This window comes from Lontra canadensis, unplaced genomic scaffold (assembly GCF_010015895.1).
Source record: "Lontra canadensis isolate GAN:19392208 unplaced genomic scaffold, GSC_riverotter_1.0 scaffold122, whole genome shotgun sequence".
NCBI lineage: Eukaryota > Metazoa > Chordata > Mammalia > Carnivora > Mustelidae > Lontra > Lontra canadensis.
The window spans coordinates 3,169,535-3,192,581 of NW_022631116.1; the positions used below are offsets into that span (position 1 = coordinate 3,169,535).

A 23,047-nucleotide genomic window follows, 5' to 3' on the forward strand; every position below is an offset into this window, starting at 1 on the left:
ACCCGTGCTGGCCCACACCCCGTGTCTCCCAGGTGTTACAGGCATACTCTGGTTTAAAGATGGACGCTGGGTTTTCTGGAATCAGCTGGCTGTGGAATCACGACCTGTGCGGGCCAGTCTAACCCAGAAACCGGCCGGGCTGGATGCACCTGGCTCTTGGCATGTTTGCCTGTCAGGGTCTCCAACTTGGGGAGTGAAGGTTGAGAGATGTCAGGAAGGAGCAATGAGGGTGCCAGCTCTCAGCCCCCGGGTCCAAGGTACTCTCTCCCCCCAGGCACCATGAGCAAAATGAGCGAGGTCGTGCTGCGAGCCAGAGCCGCCTTCAACTCGGGCAAGACCCGCCCGCTGCAGTTCCGGATCCAGCAGCTAGAGGCGCTGCGGCGCATGATCAAGGAGCACGAGAAGGACATCGTGGGCGCGCTGACCGCAGACCTCCACAAGGTGTGCCCCGTGCCCCCAACACCCCGGAGGCGTGGGACAGCAACAGGAAAGGTCGCTGCTCGCTTTTGGGACATCTGCTGCGCGCTGGCGGTCTGTGCCCAGCTCTTTGCTTAGAACCTCACCTAGTCCTCAAAGCACGCTGCCCCTGGCAGGACCCTTTTATAGAGGAGGAAAAGTGAGGCTCAAAGATGGGGCGCTCAGGCCACTCATTCCGACCCATTCCGAATCCCAGATTCCCCTGCAGCTCAGCACACGGGCAGCAGCTCCTTTCACCCATCTGCCTGCCATTTCCTCCTGGCTTCACTTCCTTCTCCACCCAGCCCGGAGCATGAGGCCACCGTTTTTCTCCATGGCCTGTGGGCAGGACACTGTGAACTTCCGGTCTGCTCATTCCCTCAGCCCTCAGCCCGATGTAGGGCCACCTAGTTCACCCCCCCCCCCCCCCCCGCCCAAGAGAACATCCCAGCTTGGCATCCCAAAGGGTCCCTCCCGCCCTCCCCATCCATCCCTCACCCTGAGCAAAATCAGACACCTGCCAATTCTCAAACCCTTTACCTTGCTGCCCCCAAGACACCTGGCCTTGATCCCACAGTTCGATTCTGCTTTGGAGAAGAGCAGGGGGTTAGCTGGAGTTTATCCCCCTCCTGGGATAGGTCCCATGCTCCTGTATTTTTACAAGAGTTCCTTGTCTTAAAACAAAAGCTTCACAACTTCTGTTTTGCTCTTTCACAGCCAAAATTCACAGAAGAGCTGTGTGTTCTGACGTCCTCTCCTCCTCTCTCCTCACCCCTGCATGGTGGCTTCCTCCCCACCCACTCCAGGAGGATCCCTTGAGCCCTCTTCTCCCTCTCCCTCTGCTGCTGAGGGTCTCCTGGATTTTGTCCTCTCTTTGACTGTCTTTTTCCTGGACCTCTTTCTTCAAGGTGGCCTTCTTAGGGCTCCATCCTGGGTTCAAGGCTCATTTCAACATATAAGCGATCCTGGGCGCACCTCCACTGGGTTCTCCCCACCCGATAATGACCTTCACATCACTGCCCAGATCTGAGTTCCTCGGAGGCAACATGGAACCATGCCTCGGAGGCACCATGGAGGCGTCATGGAACTTGACGTGTCCAAACCTGCCTGGGCCCCCAACACTGTCAGAAAGGGTCCCTCGTGGGTCCACCACCCCAGTGGCAAGACCTCAGCTTGGCTCGGAACCCCGTGCCTTCTCTGGCCCCAGCCCCCGGCCTGGGGAGCCCCCCGTGAACATCCCCCATCACCCTGGCTGCAACATGCCGGGCTGTGTCCAACATGCCCAGCCAGCCCTGACCTCCTGGGAGGTCCAGACCACACTACCATTTTTCAGATCAGGAAGCTGAGATCCGGAGAGGGTAGGCAGCTCATTCAGGGTCCCAAATCCAGGGAACAGTGTGCCAGGACCACAGCCAAGCCCCAGTGATTCCCTTGATCTCTAGCCCGTGAGCTTACACAGAGCCCTGTCTCCACTGCAGAATGAATGGAACGCCTACTACGAGGAGATGGTTTATGTCCTGGAAGAGATCGAGTACATGATCAAGAAACTCCCCGAATGGGCTGCAGACGAGCCCGTGGAGAAGAGTCTCCAGACCCAGCAGGACGAGTGTTACATCCACTCGGAGCCCCTGGGCGTGGTCCTCGTCATCGGCACCTGGAACTACCCCTTCACCGTCACCATCCAGCCCATGGTGGGCGCCATTGCTGCAGGTGCGTGGGCCCCCTTTCAGGAGGGAGTCACCAGGGATCACAGTCCCACCCCTGCTGAGTGTGGCCAGAGAGGGTGGGGAGCTCAGGCCTGGGGGAAGATGGAGACCTGGGTCAGGTCATGGTCTGATGGATCTGTCTTTCATGGGGTCTGATGGACCCAGAACGGATGGGGCTCCAGGCTTGGTCCCTGGGAGGGTAGGACTCTGACTCCCTGTGCTCCGCAGGGAATGCGGTGGTCACCAAGCCCTCGGAGCTGAGTGAGAACATAGCGAACCTGCTGGCCACCATCGTCCCTCAGTACCTGGACAGGGTGAGGTGCTCTTCCGGGTCTTTGGGGCTTGAGAAACTGTGCATTTTTCCAGCAAGAGGCTAAGCCTTGGGTTGGGGCAAGGAGAGCTGGCCTGTCCCATAGAGGTGAATGGAGTCCCGGTGTCAGGAGAGGGGGGTCTGTTTGATGGGGGCTGTCTCACCAGGGTTGGGGGGAGGAGGGGTTGTGGTCTTTCCTGAGCCTCGTCTCTCTCCTCGCGTGGAAGGACCTGTACCCGGTGATCACTGGGGGCATTCCCGAGACCACAGAGGTGCTCAAGGAAAGATTTGACCATATTCTGTACACCGGGAACACCGCCGTGGGGAAGATCATCATGATGGCGGCGGCCAAGCACCTGACCCCTGTCACTCTGGAGCTGGGGGGGAAGAACCCCTGCTATGTAGACAAGGACTGTGACCTGGACATCGCCTGCAGGTGAGGTGTGGTCCAGCTCACGTGGACCATAGTCTTGCTCTGAGTCTTGAAGCCTCTGGCTTCTGCCCGCCTGAGAGCTCTCCTGCAGAGCTCAGTCCCTCGCACCTCGATCCTGGGCTGGTGGAATTGAGATGCTCGTCTGGGGGCACCTCCTGCGCCTTGCAGAATGCGATCTACTCTGGAATTTTCACAGACGCATCGCCTGGGGGAAATTCATGAACAGCGGCCAGACCTGTGTGGGCCCCGACTACATCCTCTGTGACCCCTCCATCCAGAATCAAATTGTGGAGAAGCTGAAAAAGTCCCTGAAAGTGAGTGATTGTGCCCCATCCCGCCCCAGGGGCTGAGTGAGAGAGGGGCTATAAGGCAGTGTTGTGGGGGGACAGTCTAGACTTTAGAAAACACTGGATTTTTTTTTTTCTGATCCTAAAAGTAATCTACGCTCATTGTAGATAATTTGGGAAAAGATTATAAAAAAAAAAGCTCCTCCCAGAAACCCACCACCCCAAGTCAATCACTACTGATTTACTGGTATGTTCCCTCCCATTTCCTTTCTGTGAACGAACACGTTTGATCCTAATGCCCTGTCCACACAACTGTGCATGTATTTCTTTCAAACAATGCTGTCTCACCACAAGTCTCATGCCGTGGACGTCTGGAGCGCCCCAGATGTCATGGCAGTCCAGTAGCCCTTGGTGTCGCTGTGCACCTGTCGATGTGGCCTGTGCTCCCAGGCCAAGGTCACCTCTCAGCGGATGGCCATAATGAAGGACCACATCCTCACCTGAAGCCTGCCTCCTGTTTTCTGTAGGAGTTCTATGGGGAGGACGCCAAGAAGTCCCGTGACTACGGAAGGATCATCAACTCCCGGCATTTCCAGAGGGTGATGGGTTTGATGGAGGGCCAGAAAGTTGCTTACGGAGGCACGGGGGACGCGGCCACCCGATACATAGGTGCGTGTGCTCGCCTTTGGTAAGGGCACCCCGCCCTCCCCAACTTTGCCCCCAGTTTGGTGGGGAATGAAGAGCTCTGGGAGGGGCTCAGGTGGTGGCAGAGCACAGTGCCTGCCCCCTCTCGATGTGGACCCTGTGTCTCCCCCACCCCCGTGCCTCCCCCACCCTTCTGGTTATATGCAGTTCTCCCCATGGTCTGTTGGGATGGAGCCCGGGCAGGCCTTGTCAGGTGCCCTGCCTGAGCCTCAGCAGCCCCCCCTACAGGAATGGAAAGAGGAAGCTAGATGCCAGGCTCGCCAGGCGGGTGGGTGGGGGTCTCCGCAGCGGCTGACTCTCGCTTGCTTCCTGCCTCAGCCCCCACCATCCTCATAGACGTGGACCCCCAGTCCCCAGTGATGCAGGAGGAGATCTTTGGGCCGGTGATGCCCATCGTGTGTGTGCGCAGCCTGGAGGAGGCCATCCAGTTCATCAACCAACGCGAGAAACCCCTGGCACTCTATGTGTTCTCTCTAAACGACAAGGTGGGCCTGGGGTCCCCTCCCCGCCAGGGTCCTGGGCTTCCCGACAGGGCATCGTGCGAACAGGACCCAGGGGTCCACAGACCCGGATTCAAATCCCAGATTCAGCGCTCCCTGCTGTGTGATTTTGTGCAAGTCACTGAACCTCTCTGAGCCCCTTTCTCATCTCTGAAGCCAGTTGTTTCCCACAAAGTACAAAACATGTGGGGAGAGTAGGAGACCCCGACTGGGGTTCAGAACACAGTGTGGCTCTGCCTGGCCCTTGAAGCTCTGGGATGCACCCAGACAGGGTGGGGAGGGACTGGGGTGCCCCAGGAAGAAGACTGAGGCGCGGACTGCATGCCGTTGCAGGTGATTAAGAAGATGATTGCAGAGACGTCAAGCGGTGGGGTGACGGCCAATGACGTCATCGTCCACATCTCTGTGCACTCCCTGCCTTACGGGGGTGTGGGTGAGTCTGGGGCTGAGCTCACTGCCCACCTGTCCCTCTACAGATGTCCCCCCTTCCCAGCCCTGGCTTGGGAGTTCAGGAGAGGACCTCAGATCTCCACGAGCTCTCCCCTGTGGGTCTCTGGCTCCTGCCGTCGTAGCCACTAGCATGTTTGACCTCGAGACCCTAGAGGTTCCTTTAGGCCCCCTGGTATGCCAGGCCTGCTTCATGGAGGCCCTCAGAGAGGGGACACAGGCCGGAGGTCACACAGCCATCTAGCGGTATCGCCGAAACTGAACTCTTCAGAGCACCCTCTATTGTCTCCTGGGAGGCTCAGAGAAGGGATGCCTGAGGGTTGCAGGTGGGAGCTGGGGGGGGGTCTCAGGCCACTTGGGGTGACCGGAGGGCCTCTCCCTGCAGGGAACAGCGGCATGGGGTCCTACCACGGCAAGAAGAGCTTTGAGACCTTCTCCCACCGCCGCTCCTGCCTGGTGAGGCCTCTGCTGAATGATGAGTCCCTCAAAGCTAGATACCCCCCGAGCATGGCCAAGGTGAGAGGTGGGGGCAGAGGCTGTCCCAGAGATCAGGCTGCTGGGAGCCACCAGGCCTACACAGGACACACACCTTCCTGTCCCCTTGTGTCCTCTTCACAGATGACCCGTCACTGAAGTGGACCTGGCTTCCCCGTGCTGCACCCCTGCCCCTCTGTCCAGCCCTAGGAGGATTGCTCCTGGAGCCCCCCACTTGCTCCTCTGTGATCAGTGCATGTCCCCATTTCCTTCTGGGCCCCGGGCTTCTCTTCCCCAGGTCTCTGACCCTTTGCTGGACATAGAGAAACCAATAAAAGTTGACCAGCCAGACAAATGTGTGTGTGTGTTTCCTTTGCAACTCACCCCCCCCATCCTCTCCAATTCCATCCCCGCCCCCAGCCAGTTCTCATCCTGACTCGAGCAAAGGTCTCCCCAAAGTCCCGCGTTGGTCCCCAGGGGCCTGAGGCAGGAGGCGCTGGTGTCAGGGAGACATTAACCTTGCATCTAGACAGTGGGCGTCAGCTCCATATGTGCGAAGGGGATGGCCAGGGAGGCTGTCTGATGGCAAATGGCTGAGAAATGCAGGCTGATGTGCTCCTCTCAAATTAGGTTTGACCCCTAGGTTAGGGGTCCCCTCGGTGAGATCACGCAGTCGTCAACACGAACCCCCTTGGTGATTTCCGAGGGCAGATCCTGGGCAGGAGGCCAGGAAGCAAGGTGGACCCTCAGGACCCACGGTACCTTATGACTCTTGGTCAGGCAGCCTCTGGGCCCAGGAGTCTGGCCTTAGAGGCCCGAGGAGCAAAGGACAGGGTCTGGGGAGGGTGGTCTGAAGCGGGAGCCAAGAAGCAGCCCAGCCTGGCCAGCAGGTGCATGGGGGCAGGCTGGGGAGATTGGCCAAGGCCAGCCTGCCTGGTTTATAAGCTGGCAGTGGGTACCAATGACTAGGGCTGGCAGCTCTCCGGGGTCCATGTGGGGATGCTCACAGGAGTTCTCATGGTGAAAGCAGAGCATCAGCTGTACCAGGCCCTGCGCCAAAGACTCTGCTCCCACCCAAGGCCAGCCCTGCACTGGGCCCGGGACCCCTGCCTCTCTCAACCTTGCCTGCTCCTGACCTTAACTCACGTCATTACCCCTTTCCCCTCCATCACTGCCCACCCCCATTCTGTGCCTAGTCTGTAGTATCTCACATCTTATTTACCCTCCTCCCCCCAACCCCAAATACAACCCCAAATAAAAACCCTTACGCTGTTACCTGGGCTGTGTGTCCCCTCCAGTGAGGGGAAGGGGAGGGGGAACCAGGCAGACAGCGAGTCATTCTGTATTGCTTGGATGTTCCCCGTGTACACCATTTACTTGTTTTGCAAATACCCAAATTATTGAATAATAACAAAACCGGAATCCTCCCAAAGCCTGCGGACCCTCTAGTGACTGCCTCCTGTCTCTGTGGTCCTTGCCCGGGAGAGACTCCTCTGGACAGTAGGTCATCTGCTCTCTGACAGCACTTTGCTTCCGCACACCTGACCCGGCCACGTGAGCCTGTGTCACGTCCACTCTGTTGAACCTGCTCTCGCCCGGATGCCCGAGAGTGGACAAACTCACCATCCCATCACCCCAACAGCCTTCCCGGTCCCATTGCCAGGCCATCCCTCCTTCCAACACTCCCTCACCTCTAGGGTCCTGGGATTCCAGGGCCTCCGTTCTCCCCCAACCCTCTTCCCAAATTAAAGTCTCTGATCTCAGCCGTGAGCTTTTTTTTTTTTTTTTTTTTAAGATTTTATTTATTTATTTGACAGAGAGAGAGACAGCGAGAGGGAACACAAGCAGGGGGAGTGGCAGAGGGAGAAGCAGGCTTCCTACTGAGCAGGCAGCCCGGTGTGGGACTCAATCCCAGGACTCTGGGATCATGACCTCAGCCGAAGGCAGACACTTAATCACTCAGCCACCCAGCTGCCTGCCAGCCCTGAGCTCTTGATTCATAAATCCACCTGCCTACCTGACCCATGAACTTGGATTCTTTTTTTTTTTAAGATTTTATTTTGTTTATTTATTTGACAGAGAGAGATCACAAGTACGCAGAGAGGCAGGCAGAGAGAGAGAGAAGGAAACAGGCTCCCTGGTGAGCAGAGAGCCCGATGCAAGACTCAATCCCACAACCCCAAGATCATGACCTGAGCCGAATGCAGAGGCTTTAACCCACTGAGCCACCCAGGCACCCTGAACTTGGCTTCTTAATAGTAACATAATGGCTTGCACGCCCAGGACAGAACTCTTGATTTCTCCCTAAACCAACGTGACATCACCCTCCGGAGCAGTTCATTCTTCTCTGAGCCCCCAGATGAGATCCTGGAAGAAAAATCAGATCATGTCACCATGGGAGTAAATAATTATAAGAGGCTTCGTCCTCCCCACCCCCCGTCAAAAATAAAGGAACAGATTTTTCTCCCCTGGTAAATAAAGACTGACTTCCAAAAATTTGTCCTTGCATGTTCTTTCTCTTTGAAACCTGTGGAATTTTTTTTTTTTTAAAGCTAAAAAAGCCTCTAGCCAGCTTAGTGGGTCAGGAGCTCTTTCTCAAGGACCTGGGAGCCGCCTTTTTGAAAGAACATCCGGGGAAACAGCGCCCCCTAACGCCTGCGGTCGGAGCTGCACTTGGCCATCACTTGGCCACAAGTTGCAGAATGACCTACTACTTCCCGTCATAAAGGTAGATGTTTGTGCCCCAGAGGAAGCCGGTTAGTTAGCACAGATAGTGTCCCCAAGGACCAGGTGAAGTTAGAATGAACCCTATGTGACAGATGGTGCTGTCGACGGACTAGTTATCGTTCATCTTGGGGTCGTGTGTGGGACAGAATGTTCCGCCTGGCTATATAAGGCGGTGAGAGTCCTTCTGTCACTGCCTGGGGTGTGCATGCCATTCTGTTTTAATGCCTTCTCCATCACAAATCTGTTTTGTTTCTCCACTACCTTCGTGGAGAGGTTTTCTGGGTGGTGAGATTTAGGTTTTAATTCTACTCGCCCAGCAACACGCTCTGTTTAAAATCTGCCATGGCTCCCTGCTGCCCCTAGAAAAAGTCCTCGGGTCCATAAATCGCCCTGCAAAGGGCTGTGTGATGTGGGCCCCACCTTACTCTCTGACCCCAGCTGACACCTCAAACTCCCCATCTAACAGATACATTAGCCAAAACCTCATCATGGCAGGTGCATCTCATCACACTTGTCTCAGCCCAAACCTTACCAACATCCTCCCCCCACGTCTTTCTCCATTCTTTATCACTCACCCTGCTTTGTTTCTCCAAAACACTTGTTACCATCTGTCTTTATCTCAATCTGTTCATCTATTTATGGCCTGTGTCAACCCTTTAAAATGAGAGCAGAGACCTTTGTCCATTGTATTCACTGTATCTCCCTGAGGCTAAAACAGCGACCAGTGCATAGTAGGTGCTCACTAAATATTTAAGTGCATGAATGTAAATGGTGGCATTGGGGTTTCTTGCTCCAAATCCCCCCTTCTTCCTTCCGTCTTCTCATCTGAAGTCACCTGACTTTAGATGACTACAAGCTCACGGGAGCCGATTGGGGTTGAAACAGCCTGGAAGCTGAAACCATGTTAACCTTAAAGATAGCATCTGGGTCAAAGACTTTGTGTCCCTTGTCTTCCCCGAGCTGAAGCCCCACAGACATCTTTCCCCACCCCTACCCCAGGCCAGAGGCAGGAGGAAGAAGACAGCCTTAGCTGGTCCCCAGCCCTCTTTCTCCCCTTCAGCGCCATCCCCCTGCAGCCCTATGAGTTAGTCTCATGAGCCTATTCACAGATTAGGAAACTGAGGTGAGGAAGTCCTGTGCCTTGGTCTCATGTCACTGTGCCCGTCACAGTCCAGCATCCCTGGAGCACCTCCTCTTTCCTGATACCACGGAAATGTCACCCGTGGTGACATTTTGAGTGGCTCCTCCAAACGCTTATGCGAAGGGCTATTGAGACATATGGAAGCTTCCAGTTCAGAGAAGACATGGCCCGAGGTTTCCAAGGACTTGACCTATTTCATTCCAGAGGGGAGATTTAGAGCAGGCAGGTAAAACTCCGGATTCTCTTTCTCCTTCCTCTTCCTCTCCTTCCCACCCTCCTTTTCCTCTTCTTTTTTTCTATTATCATCATCAAACATAAACCTTGCAGCGTAACCTGTTTTAGTCCAAACGTCCCAACCCAACCTGTTCTGGTCTAATCATATTTCCAAACTGGATTTGAACTCAAAACAATTCAGGGCGGGGGGAGGGGAAAAAAAACAACAACAACTTGATCTTGTCCCAACACCATGATTCAAACTACTGTTTTTCTTTCTACTGTTGTTCTTGGATGAAGGAATGGGCTAAAAACAATATTTGCCCAATTATGATTCAACCTTTCCAAACAATTGCCATTGTCTCAAACATAAATGGCCAAGGATCGTCACAACTCATGTGTTACCAGGCAAAAGCAGGTGACATTTCCAGATTGCTCACAGCCATCCACACCGCACTGGACAAAGTGCACCAGGGGGCACCTGTCACCTCCTGATTCACAACACGGTAACCCCGTGAGCAAATCATCCTTCCATTCCAATGTTCAATCGCTTCTAGTGTTTAGATTCTCAGATTTGAAAAAAAAAAAAAAATCTGTCTGTTGTAGGCACAACTTCTTCCAAATTGTAAACTTTTGTTGTTACAAAACAGAAAGGAAGAGTTGGTCTTCCACAAATATTTGTTCCGGGCGCTGGAAGAAACACAAGATCTGTGCTTTTGAGTAGCCTACAGCTGATTGGAGTGGTTTAGTCAGGATAGGCTAGGTTAGGCTGGGGTAGCAAGTCAGCTGCAGAATGTCTGTGGTTAATGCGGCAGGGTGTTGTTGGGCCCTGCTCCCCAAAGGCAATCAGAGACCACCGCTAATGGAGGCCCCATCCCCAAGGAGATCCAGGGGGTCACACAGCAGATCACCACACCTCTCATCCCATTGGCCAGATCAACTCGCATGGCCCCACCGGGCGCAACAGTACTGGGAAATACGGAGGAGCCTTGTTATTTGTGGACCAGAAAATGTGTCTTCCATGTGGATGGTCCAGGACAGACAATAAACCCATGAATCAACAGACAAGGGAAATACCTAGGAAAGGGCAGTGTTGTGCATATAAGGAAGAACCTGCTGGCACTGGGAGATGAGCATTCAAGGGGTTGATTGAGGAAAGGCGCGTCGTGCACCCCTTGTCACGGGCCACAGAGATCTAACCCTGATGGTGGTGGCTCCTGTGTGCCCCCCCACCCAGGTTGGCACTGCTGCCATCCCAGGCCGTTGTCCCTCCGAACACCATCCCCAGGGCTCTGCACACCATGACTGGGACTCTGCTCTCTGTCTCTGGTCATCTCTGAGGGCAGGCAATGGGGAAACCCACCAAACCACACTCCAGGGGTCTGGAGGGAGGGCAGATGGCAGCTGTGGGCACCCGTCTCCAGCTCTGCTTCTGGGGTCCCCTGGGCCCTGCCTTTTCCATGGGCCCCCATCACCCTCGGGCCAGCCCCTTCTCTGTTCCTGTTGCCCCAGAGTTTCTCTGCAGGCCCCTTGACTGGTGTGGACTAACCGTCAGTACCTTGGTGACCCTAGCAGGCATATTGTTGCCTCCGAGAAGTCTGTCCTCTCCGTCCTGGCTAACAAGACCTCCATATCATTCAGATGTTCACCTCCAAGAAAGGTCCCTTTGTCCCCAGCTCAGAGACAAGTATCATGTAGTTTAAACCAATAGTTCCTTGGGGCGCCTGGGTGGCTCAGTGGGTTAAAGCCTCTGCCTTCGGCTCAGGTCATGATCTCAGGGTCCTGGAATCCAGCCCTGCATCGGGCTCTCTGCTCATCAGGGAGCGGGCTTCCCCCTCTCTCTCTCTCTGCCTACCTCTCTGCCTACTTGTGATCTCTGTCAAATAAATAAATTAAATCTTTAAAAAATACATTAAAAAAATGAATAGTTCCTCAACTTTGGTGACATGTTAGGATATTATAATAATTTTAGAAAATTCTAAAAAAAAATTAGTAATGCCTCAAATCTTGAGCTTTAAAAAAATTTTTAACTTTTTTTTTTTTTATGAGCAGTTTGAGGTTCACAGCAAAATTGAGTGGAAAGTACAGAGATTGCCCACATGCCTCTGTCTGCCACCCTGATACAGCCCTGATACACCCTATACCCCAGGTGCATTTGTTATAATTGATGAACCTGTACCGACACATCATTATCATGGATCCTGAGCTTCTTTTTTTTAATATTTTATCTATTAATTTGACAGACAGAGATCAAAAGTAGGCAGAGAGGCAGGCAGAGAGAGAGGAAGTGAAGCAGGCTCCCCATTGAGCAGAGAGCCCGATGCGGGGCTCAATCCCAGGACCCTGGGATAATGACCTGAGCTGAAGGCAGAGGCGTTAACCCACTGAGCCACCCAGGCACGCCGATCCTAAGCTTTGATTCATGTTCCGGGGGGGAGACTAGACATTAAATATATATATATTTTTTTCTTTTTTTAAGTTCTCCAAGTGATTCTCATATATGCCTGGGTTGAGAGCCCCTGACATGAGCCAATGATGAAGTGTGTATTCCCAGCCAGAGACTGATTAGGGATGACCGTGGGACCCAGTTGTGGGCAATAGGATCTGAGATGAAGTCTACTGGGAGATTCTGGGAACGGTTCCTCCCCTGGTAAAAACAGAAGCCCAGAAGGGAGGACTCCTCTTCTTAGAGGTTGGTGTGTCTGGATGTGACATTCGGAATAGTGCAGCCATCTTGTGACCATGAGGACAGTCCCACTGAGGCTTAGCAGACCTACCAAGAAGGGTATGGCAGAAGGATAGGAAACAACTTAGTCCTTCAAAGACAGTATGGGGCTGATATAGATGCCCTGTCTTTAGAGTCTTTGTTCTATGTGATAACTGTTCTTAAAAAAAAAAAGGCGGGGTGGGGGGAGCTTGGGTCACTCAGTGCATTAAGCCTCTGCCTTCAGCTCAGGTCATGATCTCAGGGTCCTGGGATCGAGCCCCGCATTGGGCTCTCTGCTCAGCAGGGAGCCTGCTTTCCCCTCTCTTTCCTTCTCTCTCTCTTTCTCTGTCTCTCTGCCTGCCTCTCTGCCTCCTTGTGGTTTCTGTCTGTCAAACAAATAAATAAAATCTTTTAAAAAAATTTTTTTAGAAGAGTGTTTTCAGTTATTTGCATGTGCAAGCATGGAGGGAATCAGCCATTTTCCCCACAACAGACTCCCATCTTCCCTTCCCCTCTGCTGGCATCCACCTCTCGTTCACACCTTGTTCCAGCATCTTCCAAGCAGGGCTAGCTTGTTCCCCTACCTGAGACTCCCTCTCGTAATTTCCGGCAATTCCTCCGTCCCGGTCTCCCTTCCCTGACCTTACAAGCAGATGCCAGCTGGACCTCCTGATTCTAAACACCTGTTGCCATCGGTCCCTCACTCAGGCCACTGCCGCCCCCAAGCTCTGGACTCTGAAACCAGCGGGAGAGATGGCCGAGGGCATCTGGAGGCAGGAGACCCTGGTGTTGGCTCCAGCTTTGCCTCTTAGCTTTCTTTGGGACTGCATCAGCCTCATCAGAATGAGAAATGGAAAGTCCTGGCAGGTATTTTCAACAGAAGGAGATTCAGTAAAGGAAATTAGGTCTCTGCAAAAACACAGGAGGACCTGGGGGCTCAGGGTCCAGCCTCGGTCTCCAGGAATGGCTCCCAGGGCACATGAGAACTGTCCAGCTCTCTGCCTTGGGAATCAGAGGTCACCTCTGCAACTCACAGCCATGGGTTGGGAAGGGGAGCCGCCCCCATAACTGCGTCTGGACCCCAATCAAATCAGTGAGTGAGTGCAAGGCGGCAGGTGGAAAATCCCACGGGTCCACGCCCTTGCCAGTCAATCCAAGCTGCCAACGCCTGCGCAGGTGTCCGTGAAGTACAGAATCTAATTCTCATCTGGAGCCCTGGCTGCAGGGGAGTCTGGGAGTCAAGTTCGAGCTCTCTGGCCCCCGCGGCAGAGAGAGATGCTAGCAGTAAGCAAGCAAGGATGCTGAAAGCCAGCTGAACTTGGGGCAGATTCCTAAGCCCTTCAAGCCTGTTTCTTGATTTCCAAGGGAGTATGATAGCAACACTGAGCTCTTCAGGTCAGCGTGAAGATGAAATGAGATAATGCAGATCAAGCGCTTGGCACGCTCCCTTGTGAAGGGCTGATTACTTTCAGTTACTATTTTTGTTACTTTCTCCTGTGGTTCCCTGAGCCCAGGCAAAGCCCCTCACTCTGAAATAGACACTGGAGGTCACTCGTGGGATGGCATCTGCAGGGAGGTTCAAAGGCACGGCCTCCAGAGGGTGGCCTGGCAATGGCCATGGACAACCTCATTCAGCCCCAGCCTCCCCCAGACACACTGGCTGGGGGCTCCCGCCTACTGCCAGGCGGGACACTTTCGCCTCTCCAGCCTGGGGTGTGATAGAACCTGCATCTTTTTACTTTGTTTACAGCAAAGCTTGAAAATACCAGTTGGGTGTGGCTCAAAGTGCTTAATTCCTTAGAGGCTAAAAGGATTGTTTGGAGGCTCGGGGCTGCTGCTTGGAAAACAGCTGCCCAGGCTCACAGCCAGGTCCAGGAGGACAGGCAGGCGCGGGCAGTCTCGCCATCAGTCACTCCTTTCTGGGAGATCTGCCTGGGGTAGGGGAGCAGCCCCGGGGCCCTGGGATGCACTGCTTCCAACCACCATCACTGTCATGCCCTCAAGTCCCCTGCCCAGCCCCGAGGTCCTCCTCCACGATGGCAGCCCCCCTACCAAGTGATCTGGGAGCTCTCTCTAGGCGTCTGTCTGTCGCTTCTTCTGACTGGCATCAGCCTCTTAGCAAAGCCGGAGGACAGGGAAGCAGGGAGGGTGGATAGGGGTGGGCGGCCGGTGGGACGATGGTGTCACCTCTCCAGTGTGACCTAGGCTCTTAAATCGCGAGACGTGGAGAAAGCTCACACCCTTGGTCCCCTCACATGACAACAGTGCCACGCAGGTGCCAAGCTTCCCAAAGGACCACCGGAGCCATCCTGGGAACGCTGCCCAGGCCCTGTCCCAGGGCATTACATTCACAGAACAGCTTCCCTTTTGAGTCAGGACCAGACACAAGCTCACGTGTCCTCATGTGACCTTCTGGTAAATACATGTTCGTGCTGGTAGCTGTTTTTTTGCTGGAGAAAAACAACAGCTCTCTGTGCCCCAAAGCTCGTCGTCTGGTAGGAGTTTACGGGGTCGGGGACCGGACGAAACAGGAGTGATGACTTCTGCTCCAAACCTGGGCTCGGTGCCATGTAGGCTGGAGAAGCAGACGCAGAACCCACCAGCCCTTGCTTCCTCCCCAATCCTGGGCCCAGGGGGGCCGGTGCGAGTTAATCACTGCCCCCGCCGCCCCCCTTCTTTTCTGTGGAACCGGCTCCGGGCTCCCGACATAGCAGGGCAAGGCGACCTGCCCAGGGGCGCCAAGCTGGAGGCTACAGCAATCTCGCTGCCCAGATGCAGTGGAAAGGGCTTGTCCTTTGGATATAATACAGATCCAGCCTGATGCCAGGGGATGGAGGCAAACGCTTTGCTTCTCTGGGCTTTACTCCTTTCCTTTGTGAACCCCAGATCAGGTATCTGCCTGAGAAGGGTGGGAGGAGATCAAACCAGAGGAGGTGTGCAATGCTGCCCGCCCGCTCAGGCACGATGGAGAGACCCTTGTTTCTACTTACACACCCGCATCAGTCAACACAAACCCTCCTCCACGCGGCACAAACACAGTCTGCCTGAAACCGACAGGCATGGAAAGGCTGTGGAGGCCAAGAAAAACAAGGCTGTACCCACCTCGAGTCTAGCCCTGACATAAGTACAGCCATCTTGGCAAAGCAAAAGCTGGCACCTTGCACCCCCTCTCCACCCGCTCCCCTCCCCTCAGTAGTATGTGTGACATTGCTCAGCCACCCCTGGCTGCCCTAAAAGAAAAACAAATAGTTAACTTGCAGAGATCACAATCCTGCAAGACAGGAGTCTCCCTTGGTTTACCAATGTCCTAGTGATTTACAACAAAGAAGCTATCTTTGCAATAGCCCAGTTTCCAGAGACAAATAACTCAGTTCCTTAAGCCCTAATGTCGCCCTCCCCACCATAAAACTGAAGGAGGCTGAGGCAGAAGGAAATGTAAATAAAGTTAAATTTCTTCTAAACCTAAATCTCACTAACAAGGACACTTGATGGGAGAAATGTGAAACTTTATCTCTAATCCTCCAAGATAGTGTCAGCGATCATTCCCAAGCATATGACCCACAGTTATACATCTAAAGGGTCTCACAAGAAGATTTTTATTATTGGTAATGAATAACCTTTTCGCCAGACAACAGCTAGCCCCTCAAGGTCCTGGAGACCTCGTTTCCAAAATCCCTTAGAGACTTACACCATCCATAACCCCCTTTGTCCTCACCCCACCGTCGAGTCCACCCCTACTCTGCCTTTAAAAACTCTGACTGTAATCTGGCTCAGGGTCCAAGTCCCTACTCCGCTGTGTCGGCCCAAGCTTAAGCCTGTCAAATAAACCCTCGTGTGATTGCATCAGTGCTTGGCTCCTTGGTGGTCTCTCGGACGCGAAAACTCGGGCATAACAAGGCCACCAGCCGAGCTCGAGCTTTCTCTCGAATCTTCCCCTCCAAGTCGTCCTTCTCTTTCTCAAAAGATTTGTAAGGCAGTGAACTTCCTTGTGCGGATGAGCGAGGCTGTTCGAGGAAAGAAACCCAGGGACTTCGGCAGTGTAAATAACAGAAAGATTATTTAAAGTCTGGGCTTTTTATAAATTAGTCTCCTCGAGTCTCTATGATCTAACCCATATCAGGAGTCAAGGACTAGAATTTTTTCTTTTTTTATTAAAGATATTATTTATTTATTTGACACAGAGAGAGAGAGAGATCACAAGTAGGCAGAGAGACAGGCAGAGAGTGAGAGAGGAAGTGAAGCAGGCTCCCCGCAGAGCAGAGAGCCCGAAGCAGGGCTCGATCCCAGGACCCTGAGATCATGACCTGAGCCGAAGGCAGAGGCTTTAACCCACTGAGCCACCCAGGCGCCCCGAGGTGCAGAATTTGAGGAAGAAAGAAAGAAAAGAGACCTTAATATCTATTAAATGTCTACCATGTTCCAGGCATTTCTGTATCAACACGTTCTCTGAGGTTTCAATTTTTCGTGTGTGTTTTGTTTTTAATCGTGGCAAAATGTACACAATATAAAATTGAACATCTTAAACATTTTCAAGGGTTCCAGTGAGTCGTGTGAAGTACTGTTGTGCAACCAATCTCTAGAACTTTTTTCATCTTGCCAAACTGAACCTCTACCCCCAGTAAGTAACAGCCGCTCACTTCCCCCGCTCCCTTCCCCTCCCCCGCCAAACCCTTGGCCAACACCCTTCTCCTCTTCTGTCTCTATGGACCTCACTACTGTAGCTGTTCATATAAGCACCTCATAGAATCCCTCATTTATCTTTTTGAGACAGACTGACTGCCCTCAACACAATGTTTGCTTAATGTTCCCAGGGTTCACGCAGTGCATGGCATGTGTCAGAATTTCCTTCCTCTTTAAGGATGAATGACTGCCCATTGTGTAGACTTACTGCATTTTATTTACGCCTTCATCCTTCAGTGGGTATCTGGGTTGTTTCCACCTTCTGGCTATTACGAGTAATCCTGTTACAAACACGGGGGCGTGCAAATCTGTTTGGGTCCCTGCTTCCCATTCTTTGCGGGGAGATAGGGGATACACCCAGAGGTGGAATGGCTCGATTATGGGGTAATTCCATCAATGTCGTGTTTTGTTACAAAGGAAGAACCAGCCAAAGAGAAGAAATGACTCGCCTGCTGAGAAAGGAGCAGAATCAGAATTTAACCCAATTTAACTGAGCTTTGTTTCTGCTTTTCCTTTCTCACCCATTAAGATACACTGAGGCGGATGGAAAATGGTAAGAGTTTGAGTAGAAACTTATTCGACCCAGGCAGTGCAAAACCAGAGCGATTACGAGCATTCCCCTGATAGGAGCTGGGTGGGAAAGGTTTTTTTTGTTTTGTTCTGTTTTTTGTTTTTGTTTTTTTTTTAAGAGAGAAAGAGGCAGACACAAATCAAGGACATTATTTGGCTATAGCTTAAGCCTCTGCTTTATGTGGAAAAAAGCCTCACTGAGTGGGATTCGTTGTCCTTGGGTTTTGAGTTCTTAACCTTGAAGCATCAATGGGCTGAGTTCTGGGTTTGCTTCAACAGGCGACTAATTTGTTTCACTGATTTAACACTCCCTTGAGCGAACAGTTAGTTGGGTTCAGCGAACTACCTCACGAAAGGGGTACAGAGTGATGGAAGGTGGGGGGGAATCCTTTCCTCCCCGGTTGCCATGTGGTCTGATGGGTCAGGAAGGATCTTGCTGGATGGTTTGGGAGCACCCTTGGCCCTTCACGCCATGCGGCGGGCCTCCCCGGCAAGACCCTCGTGAAGGACAGCCATGCCATCGTCTGCTCAGCAGGGACAATATGGTACAGAGGCTGGGGTAGGGTGGGGAGCCGGCAGGCCCCCATCAGTCAGGTTTCAGGGAACAACCCTCCACTCAGATCACCTCAAGTGAAAAAAATGAGGATGGCAAGATGGGGTGTCATCTCATAGGGAAAAGGAACAGCCAGGCCACACAGACACTGGAAATGGGAAAATGTTTTAAAACAAAAGAGTGAATGGCCGACATCATGGCCCTTTCCCTCCAGTGGCGATGGGGTCTCCCATCTCTGCCTCTCATGGGGTCTGCTCTTCTCTTTTCTCCTGCCAGATCGGAGCCTCCGCTGTCTTTGCCCCCCAGTGCCCACTTTAGCGTGGGGGTTTCATACAGACCTGCCCAGGCTGTCAGGGTCCAGCTTCCCCAAGCTGCCGCATCTCCATCGGCCTCCTGGACCGGCTTTCAGGCCCAAGTGCAAAGTCCGGGGAGAGAGCTGGCCCACCCTGATGGGGAGGCGATCACGGGGCACACAGGACCCTCCCCCCTTCCGGGCACTGTGTCCGGCCAGTGAGGACCCCTGAGCAGCCCCTCAGGGCGTGGTCCACGGTGGGAGGAGGTGTCCACATGCTGCCCCTGCCCTCCTGCGTGACCATGACTGGGGTGAGTGGCTCTAGCAGGCGTGTCATCCCCAGCTGGGTGCCCCCGGGCTCTGGAATCCGGTAATCCGGGCCATCTGCGCACAGGCTGGGCTGAATTACCACTTGTTTTTAAATAAAGGAGGGGTTTATTCCCACCGTTTGGCTGCCTGGAGCCAGGGCCCAGCTTCCTGTTTGCGCTCGGGACAGGTCACGCTCCAGCGCCCAAGGCAGGTGCGCTGGCCTGGCCTCACTTTGACCTTGGAGAACCTCTTGCTTCAGGCCAGTCACTCCCTGTCCATGGAGGGCAGGTGGTCCATGGGAGGGATCCCTGCGCCCAAGCCTTCAGGTCCTGCTCCCTGAATGAACCCTGCTGGTGGCTAGACAGATCCCATCTGGAGATATCTCCAGGGCTCCCTCGTCCAGCACAAACAGCTACTTCCTGGCCCTGAACTCCCCACTCCTCTAAAAACCCAGAGTCAGACTTCCTGGGAGCTCAGATCTCCCAGCCCACCCTGTGCCTTCCAAATCCTCCAGCGCTCTCCCCCTCCTGGGGAGAGGGACATGGTGGGGAGCAAGGGGGACACCCAGGGGTTCCACACCCACAAAGAGCCACCATCATCTCCACCCCAGCCTCCGGGCTGCCCCTTCTGGTGCCTCAGGATACCAAAGGTCTCATGACACTTCTGGGCTGACGTTCTAAGGGCCTGCTCTCAGGGAAGCACCCCTCACTGCATCCATAATAGGGGCCTCTCGCCACCCCTTCTGCCTCCTACCCCCTCTGAGTCCCCACTGCTGTTCCTGCTGGTCCTGGCTCCTGATTGGCTGGCCTGACCTGCCCCTACCTGTTTTCTCCCCATCCTTCGGGACCTCCAGCGCACCCACCTGTCCTGGTGGCAGTGACCTAAGGTTTGAATTAGGTTCAGCCTGGCCCCAGTGTGGGACTTTGCTGGGTCCGAGCCATCTCAGAGCCTCAGCCCTGCACCCACCGGATGTGGGCATAACCACCCTGAACTCACAGATGAGCGAGGCTGTGTCCCTTACACCTGTTGCGTCTGGAGCCTTCCCTGACATGGACCTCTGTGGGTGGTTGTCTCCTCCCAAAGAAGCCCTGTACCCCTTCGCTGTCACCTCCGCTTTCCCCTGCTCCCCCCACGCCTGCCCTAGGAAATCACGAATCTACTTTCTATCTGTGTGGCTTTGCCTCTAATGGCTATTTCCTGCAAGCGGGATCACATGCTGCGTGGTCTTTCGTGACGGGCTTCTTCCACTCCTTATGTTTTCAAGTTCGTCCACGTGGTACGCGAGGTCCACATTTCCTTCCTTTTTACGGTAAATAAAAGCCCATTGTCGCACAGACCCCGCTTTGTTCATCCCTCCATCAGGTCGATGCACACTCGGGTGGTCCCCGCTTTTGGTGACTGTGCCGCACCCTACCATGGCATTCTTAAACTAAGCAACAAGGGGGAGGGTATTTTCCTTAAACCTCAGTAAACGCTACCCCTTTATAATGACTTGGTTTCTCAGCTTTTAATAGACTATTATTATTATTATTATTATTATTATTATGGGAGCATGGAGCCCAACACCAGGCTTGAACTCACAATGCTGAGATCAAGACCTGAGCTGAGATCAAGAGATCAAGACGTTCAACCCACTGAACCCCCCCCAGGTGCCCCCGATAGACTTTATGTTTTAGAGCACTTCAAGATTCATATAAAAATTGTACGAAAAGTATAGCTTTATTTTGACTCCCCTCTCTCCCCCTCCCCACCCACCCCTGCTTTTCCCAATTATTAATTCTTTCCAAGAGGATGGTGGTACATGGATTATAACTGAGTATGGATACAGATTACTAATTGAAGTCCAACATGTACACCAGCGTTCAGTATTGATGGTGTACGTTCTAGAGGTTTCGATCGATATGTAATAGCATGGACTCACTGTTTTAGTATCGTACAGGATAGTTTCTCCACCCGAAAAATTCTCCTTCCCGACCGTTCAGCCCTCCCTCTCCACCCGCCTCGGGCCACCACCAATCCTTTTACTGTCCCCAGTCAGTGTCGCATAATCGGAATCATTCAGTATGCAGCCTTTCCAAATTGGTTTCTTTCACTCAGCGACACACATTTCAGGGGCCTCCCTGTCTTTTTATGGCTGGAGAGCCTGTTTCTCTCTAGGGCTGAATCTTCATCTTTATTCCTGTGGACTTTTTCCCAGTAGGAAATGCCCCCCGCCATCTTTGGGGTTTGGGGAGCCTTGCCCTTGGGAGGTCTCACTAGGGACCTTGTTGTTCCTGCTGAGGCTCTCACAGCTTTGCCCCCCCAACTCACCTCCAGGCCTGGAAGTGCCTTAAGTTTCTGTCAGGACGGGGCTCTGGGCGTTTCTGTGAGGAAGGCGTCCAGTGAAGCCTTGTGGGAGGAGGGCATGAAGGGGTGAGGCCGGGAGAGGAGAGGTGCTGGGTGGACACAGAAAGAGAAGGAAGCAGCTACCTTGGGGGTGTCTGAGCGGCCTCGGGCATTTTGGTCAGGGAGATGTCTGTCACCACTCAGCTGGCAGCCTGGGGACAGGCAGGAGGCAGACACCTTGTCCTTTCCAACTGTCCTTTGTCCTGAAGCTGGATGTGGGGCTGAGGGACCAGAAGGCCAGAGTCGCCACTCTCCCCAGTGGACAACTAGGAGTTTTTTCAGTCAAGGGGCAGTGAGGGGGGCGATCAGAGAGAGAAACTTTGGCTCCCCAGCTGGGGATGTGGGGCTTAGGGTAGCCAAAGGGCAAACAATAGGGTCAGTCCTGGTGAAGTGTAACCAAGCGAAGAAAGAAGTTAACAGAGGCCCTGGCACCTGCTGTAGCACCCGGGGCAATCAGTTACCTGAGGGCAGACCCAGGCCCAGGCCCCCACCTCAGCCTCCCGCCCCGCACCGTGGGCCTTATCCTCAAAGTGCTGCTGGAGTCACTCTATGCTGGCCTGTGGCAGCCGGGGAGCCTGAGACCTCCTGAGTTTTCTGGGCCGTGGGATTTGCCTAGGTCAGGGGCTTCTGGTTGGTTCCAAACGTGTCTCCTTACCCCACGGCTGTAAGCTCTTCCCAGGACACTCAGAATGCCTTGTGGTACAGGGACGCCTGGGTGGCTCAGTTGGTTAAGCAGCTGCCTTCGGCTCAGGTCATGATCCCAGCGTCCGGGGATCGAGTCCCACATCGGGCTCCTTGCTCTGCAGGGAGCCTGCTTCTCCCTCTGCCTCTGCCTGCCATTCTGTCTGCCTATGTTCGCTCTCTCTCTCTCTCTCATAAATAAATTTAAAAATCTTTAAAAAAAAAAAAAAGAATGCCTTGTGGTACAGTGAGGCTCCGTGTAGGGGACCCATTACCCCGGGGGGAGTAGGGAGGAGGCTCCCGTTCTTGGCTGAAGCCTCTTTAACCCCAGGGTGTGTTGGGGGGGGGGTCTTACAATGACTCTCCCTCCCCCTTCCTCCTCACCCCACCTCCTACTAACCCCAGGATTTGTGGCTTGAGGTCCTTCTTCCGTGGGAGGAAGAAGGCCCCGGGGCCCCCTCAGCGGGAGGAGGAATTCATCTGTCCACCCCTGCTGGGCAGGGGCTGTGGGGAAGAGGCGGACGGGGGAGGCAGAATGGGGCAGAAGGAGGGGAGTGAGCGTGCCCGAATGCAGTGGGTCACAGACGCTGAGGGTCCCCTGCCACTCTTCCCAGTCTGGAAACGGAAGCTGTTTAGTCTGTGCAGGCCCTGTGGTTAGCTCGGGCCAACAGGCAGAAGTGACCCGTGTCAGGTCCGGCCCCCCCCACCCTATGTCTTGACACGAAAGCACCTGCCTTCTGCACTTCTGGAATGTTCTCTCTTCAAGCCAACCCTGCACGGTGAGCAGTCCAAGTGGCCCAGGGAGACTCTGTGGAGGAAGACCCCGGTGGGCAGGGTAGCCCTCAGCACGCACCCCTGCCAGCCCCCGTGAACTGTCTGGCCCAGGCCTGCCCGTTGGTCTCATACCAGCTGATCCCAGCAGCCCAGACTCATCACACAGAAGGTGGCTGATTTAAGACACTAAGTTTTTTTTTGCGGGGGGTGGGGTGGATCCACTATGAAGGATTTCTTTCCAGCTGCAGGGCATCCCATCTTTTGGGAGAGCCCACTGCCCCACTCCAGGTGGCCACAGCACCCCACTCCCTGCCTGCTCCTCTTCCCTTCCCGGCACTAGCACCGGCTGGCTCCTGTTCCGTCTTCCAAGCATTGGCTTCTGGGATGGAAGGTATTTGCTGCTGAGTCATCTCGGGAGCTTGGAGTCCAAAGTTGCCCGGATTCTCTTGTTTTCCAGGCTGAGTGCTCAGCTTTCTTCCACCAATGATTACCTGCTGACCATTATCCCCATCCGGCTCCCCACCAGCCCCCTCATCCCTGATCCTGCCCCCTTCCTTGCTCTTCTGGCATGAATCTCAAGGGAGTTTCTACTGTTTCCACCAAAGAACTGTGATTGGCACCGAACTTGGCATGAGGCAGGACATTGTGGGTCATGGGACCCCAAGGGGAAGGTCACCCCCAAGAAATGAGAGGCTCC

At 53.9% G+C, this 23,047-nt stretch overlaps 1 protein-coding gene across 1 annotated transcript; it reads left to right on the forward strand.

Moving 5' to 3' along the window:
* Positions 1-279: 279 nt before the first annotated feature.
* ALDH3A1 (aldehyde dehydrogenase 3 family member A1) lies at positions 280-5,650 on the forward strand. Its single transcript, XM_032841269.1, has 10 exons — positions 280-441; positions 1,935-2,166; positions 2,391-2,476; positions 2,700-2,908; positions 3,102-3,219; positions 3,720-3,861; positions 4,216-4,382; positions 4,731-4,830; positions 5,230-5,360; positions 5,463-5,650. The coding sequence occupies exons 1-10, from the start codon at positions 280-282 to the stop codon at positions 5,475-5,477; spliced, it is 1,362 nt and encodes a 453-aa protein (XP_032697160.1). The 3' UTR covers positions 5,478-5,650.
* The last annotated feature ends 17,397 nt before the right edge of the window (positions 5,651-23,047 follow it).